Here is a 4,636-nt window from a genome sequence, read left to right on the forward strand (position 1 = left end):
AGAATCAAGAAATTGTTGTTCTCAGGGAGCAGAAGGTTTTGAGTGATGAAGTTGAGATTCTAAAATGTGAGAATTTGAAATTGGCTAAACGAGTTTGCGAGGCTGAGGGGATTAGAGGAGACTACAAGGTACTATTGGAAGAGAATGCATTTTTGAAGAAGGAGTTAGATGAATATCATGAGAGGGTGGAAAATTTTAGGGTTGGGTGTGAAGAGAAGGATGATATGATTGAGAAGCATGCAGTTGAAACTAAGAAATCTGGGGCGTTGTTGCGTGAAGTATCGGCAAGTGTTGGACTTTGCAAATCGAGAGATTCTGAGAAATGGGAAAAATTGTAGTAGCTGTTAGATTATTATACTATGTGTTATAGGAAGTTGGAAGATGTATCACCGTCGGATCTAAAAGGTGTTCCAGTTCCAGTGGAGGATAGCATTATGCCGCAACTTCTTGAGTGAAGTTTTTGTTTTTTATTGTTAGGATGATGTGAGGTTAGGTTTGGGTTTTTTCTTTCTCGATTATGTTTATTTTTTCCACTGTATTCATGATATTTGGTTTTTTATCTATTTTTTATTAGATTGGTAATCAGAATAGGTCGGTCAAAATATATAAGAGTTGAGTAATCTGGCCTTGAGGTAGGTCGACCAAATAGATATAAGTATTAAGGATAACGTAATTGGGGTGTCGCTGCCCCCATAATATAATAATAACGTAATGAAATTTGGGGTGTCGCCGCCCCCAAAATGTAATGATAACATAATGAAATTTGGGGTGTCGCCGCCCCCATAGTGTAATGATAATGTAATGAAATTTGGGGGGTCGCCGCCCCCAAGATAACGTAATGAAATTTGAGGTGTCACCGCCCCCATAGTGTAATGATAACATAATGAAATCTGGGGTGTCACCGCCCCCATAGTGTAATGATAACATAATGAAATCTGGGGTGTCGCCGCCCCCATAGTGTAATGATAACGTAATGAAATATGGGGTGTCGCCGATAGTATAATGATAACGTAATTAAATTTGGGGTGTCGCCGCCCCCATAGTGTAATGATAACGTAATGAAATCTGGGGTGTCGTCGCCCCTATAGTGTAATGATAACGTAATGAAATCTGGGGTGTCGCCGCCCCCATAGTATAATGATAACGTAATTAAATTTGGGGTGTCACCGCCCCCATAGTGTAATGATAACGTAATTAAATCTGGGGTGTCGCCGCCCCCATAGTGTAATGCTAACATAATTAAATTTGGGGTGTCGTCACCCCCATAGTGTAATGATAACGTAATGAAATCTGGGGTGTTGCCGCCTCCATAGTGTAATGATAACGTAATGAAATTTGGGGTGTCATCGCCCCGATAGTGTAATGATAACGTAATTAAATTTGGGGTGTCGTCACCCCCACAGTGTAAGTGTAATGATAACGTAATGAAATTTGGGGTATTTGATTCCTAGTTAAAACGAAAGATGGATCGAATTTTATTGAATTATGAAATGATTACAATGAATGAAGAACAAAACATTCAACGATAAAACTTTTTCAAATGAAAAGCATTCCATGGCTTGACAAATTTTTCTCCAGTGATTCTACGAAGGAAATAAAACTCTTTAGATGCTGGCCTATCAATGATGAACCGTCCTTCCCAATTCTCTGACAGCTTCCCAGATTCAATGAGCTTCTGTTTTCGGCTAAGTACCCAATCTTCTGGTTCAAAACTCTTGAGGCGAAGCTTTCTATCATATTTGTGTTTCATGTCTGCCTGATATTTTATTAGACATTGTAAAACTTCTTCTCTAGTTTTATCGATTGAGTCTGCCACCAAAGTTAGAGCAGCATCATTGTTTCCAGTTTGTACCGCTTCTGTCGTTGTAGTCGGTGCAATTAATTCTGTCGGGAGGACAACATCCATGCCATAAGCTAGGTTGAAAGGGGAAAGATTGGTAGAATGCTTTGGAGTGGTGCGATAAGCCCAAAGCACTGCTGGTAACTCTTTAAACCAATTTTCTTTTGCTTCATTAAGCTTCTTCTTCAAAGTCGAGAGAATCGTCTTATTGGTTGCTTCTGCTTGTCCATTTGCTTGTGGATAATATGGAGCGGAAAAATTATGCTGAATTTTTAGTGAGGCGCAAAATTTGTGAATTTCTTCCGCATCAAATTGTTTAACGTTATCAGAGACGATGTTAGATGGAATTCCAAAGCGACAAACGATGTATTTCCATAAGAAATGCCGTACATCTGTTGCTGAGATGATGAAAGGAGTGGGGTATACAAAATGAAAATGGGGACCAAAGTTTGGGCGACTGGAGGGGACATATCTTAAGTGTCTACGTGATCCCGTACTCCAAAAATTTGCCGCGTTTAGTTAAAAACCTGTCTGGAAAACTTTCTTATCCTAAAACCTTGGAGGTTCCGTTCCTTTTCAGCAAAGAATTCCATCGCTGTGAGTTTGAGTTCTGATAGAAATAAATTGCAAGTGTGAATCTTTTCCAACCCTTAGGTAAAATCCTCCACTGTCATTTGTGGTAGATATTCTAAAGATTGGAGCTGCTCTCAAACTCAAAGATCATTCCTTTGCGGGTAAAATCCTACACTGCTAACGGTGTGAGTTCTGCAAGGGATAAATCATCATGGATCTCTATGAGCTTGAGAACCCAAGCAAAGCTTCTGAAAAGGTAGCAGTGGGAATCACTGAAGTTGTTGCGACAGCGGCAGTACAACCACAACGGCATAACATCTCTTTTGCAGATAAGGTGCGTGGAGAACAGCCCCACCATATAGATGTTGATGATCTTCCAGTTCCAACAATCAAAGGGAACATGTCGTCTATCAAACTACCAAAGAAAGCAGTAGAAAGAGGTCGGCTCTACTGTAAGTACTGCCTAGTGGGAAGACTGGACTTCAACAAAATCAAGCTTGATGAGGTACGCTCCATAGCATCTACTATGTGGAGGCCTCAAGGGGATTGGAAGATTATACCACTAGGAAAGGGCTTCTTCATGATTAGACTGACGTGTGAAATGGACTGGAAGAAGATTTGGGGAAGTGGCCCTTGGAGGTTTGGAGATCAAACCTTGAGACTCTCTAAATGGTCACTTGATTTTGACCCGGCAGTCCACATAAGGACAAAAGCTTTAGTATGGATCAAATTCCCTAAGCTTGGGCAGCAGTACTGGGATTATGAGATCCTTATGTCAATGGGGAAAACTGTTGGCTACCCAATAGGAGTTGACAAGCACACCCTTGAAAGAGACTTCGGCAACTATGCGAGTGTGCTCGTGGACGTGGATTTGTCCAAGCCAATCCCAAATCAGATATGGGTGGAGGAAGAAGAGGGCATATCTTTTATGCAAGATATTGAGGTGGTGAAGATGCCAAAGTTTTGTAGCCACTGTAAGACGGTGGGACACTTGGTAGCAGAGTGTAAGATGGTACGCAAGAACATCAGAATAGAAGAAGCAGCAAAGGAAGTGGCCCAGCCTGAGACATACCAGGCAGTATCAAGAGGGCATAAGAGGAGAAACCGGCCACATAAAAAGAACAAGAAAGATGAGGGTACGAGCGGTACCAAGGACTCAAATGGAGAGATCATCCCGACCACGGGGAACTAAGAGTTTAACCTCAAATCCAACTATTCTGGAAGTTGTTGATTTGGCGACATCCCTGGGGGAGACAACTGGAATGGCCAATGTGCCTCTTCAAGGTCCTGTTGTTCCAGTAGAGGATATTGAAGTGGCCCAAGCCGGGAAATCTAAGGAGTTGAGTCAGGATCCATAAATGAATCAATTTCCGAACAGAGAGGAGGGCACCTTGCAAGGGGAGTTCTTTGATGCACAGGAAGCTATCGAGTCAACTTTGGCCTTGGCTGTCAGAAACTCGGACGAAAGCATTATAGAAGGGTGTGAGCCCACAAGTAGACGAGATGAAGCAGAAACAACAGAACTGGTCTCGAGTATCACTCCCTCCTCGAACCACTATCGGGTCCAGGACGAAGCTGATAAGCTACTGAATGGGAGCTGGGCTGACCAAGGGGAAGAGGAAGAATGGCAAGTTAAAACTAAGAAAGGCTATAAGCCTCTGTGGCAGGTTCAGGCATTGCCTACACCTAATACAAGGGCTAAGGCAAACTCTTCTCATCTTTAAATGAATACTCTATTTTGGAACGTGAGGGGAATGAAGAGACAGGGACCTTGGCACTTTGTTGAGGAACTGGTCTTAGAACATAATCCTTGTTTCCTATGTATTGCTGAACCGCTTATTAAACCACCAACTGTTCTACCGCCATTGTTCAGTAGGCTTGGTTTCAGTGCTAGATTCCTACTGGCGACCCCTCCGAGAGTAGGAAACTTATGGCTTTTCTGGAAAGATGAATTAACAGTTGATCTTGTGGATGTATCTCACCAGCAGATTACAGTAAAGGTAGGGAATTTTCTGCTCTCTTTTGTTCATGCAAGTAGCTCATACGGCACCCGAAGAGGGCTTTGGCAAGAGCTCGGGAGTTTGGGAAATACATTGGATGCTTGGGCTGTGGTAGGAGACTTCAACATAGTAAGCTCAGAATGTAGCGAAGAGGTGGTCGATCTCCATGTATCACTGCCATGAATGAATTTAACAGCTTTATCCACTCGAATGCTCTGATTGA

General features: G+C 42.4%; 1 protein-coding gene across 1 annotated transcript; it reads left to right on the top strand.

The window, feature by feature from the left end:
- The first annotated feature begins 2,624 nt into the window (after window positions 1-2,624).
- LOC147486497 (uncharacterized) lies at window positions 2,625-3,605 on the top strand. Its single transcript, XM_086573754.1, has one exon. The coding sequence runs from the start codon at window positions 2,625-2,627 to the stop codon at window positions 3,603-3,605; it is 981 nt and encodes a 326-aa protein (XP_086429880.1).
- The last annotated feature ends 1,031 nt before the right edge of the window (window positions 3,606-4,636 follow it).

Source organism: Coptis chinensis, chromosome 7 (assembly GCF_015680905.1).
Source record: "Coptis chinensis isolate HL-2020 chromosome 7, ASM1568090v1, whole genome shotgun sequence".
NCBI lineage: Eukaryota > Viridiplantae > Streptophyta > Magnoliopsida > Ranunculales > Ranunculaceae > Coptis > Coptis chinensis.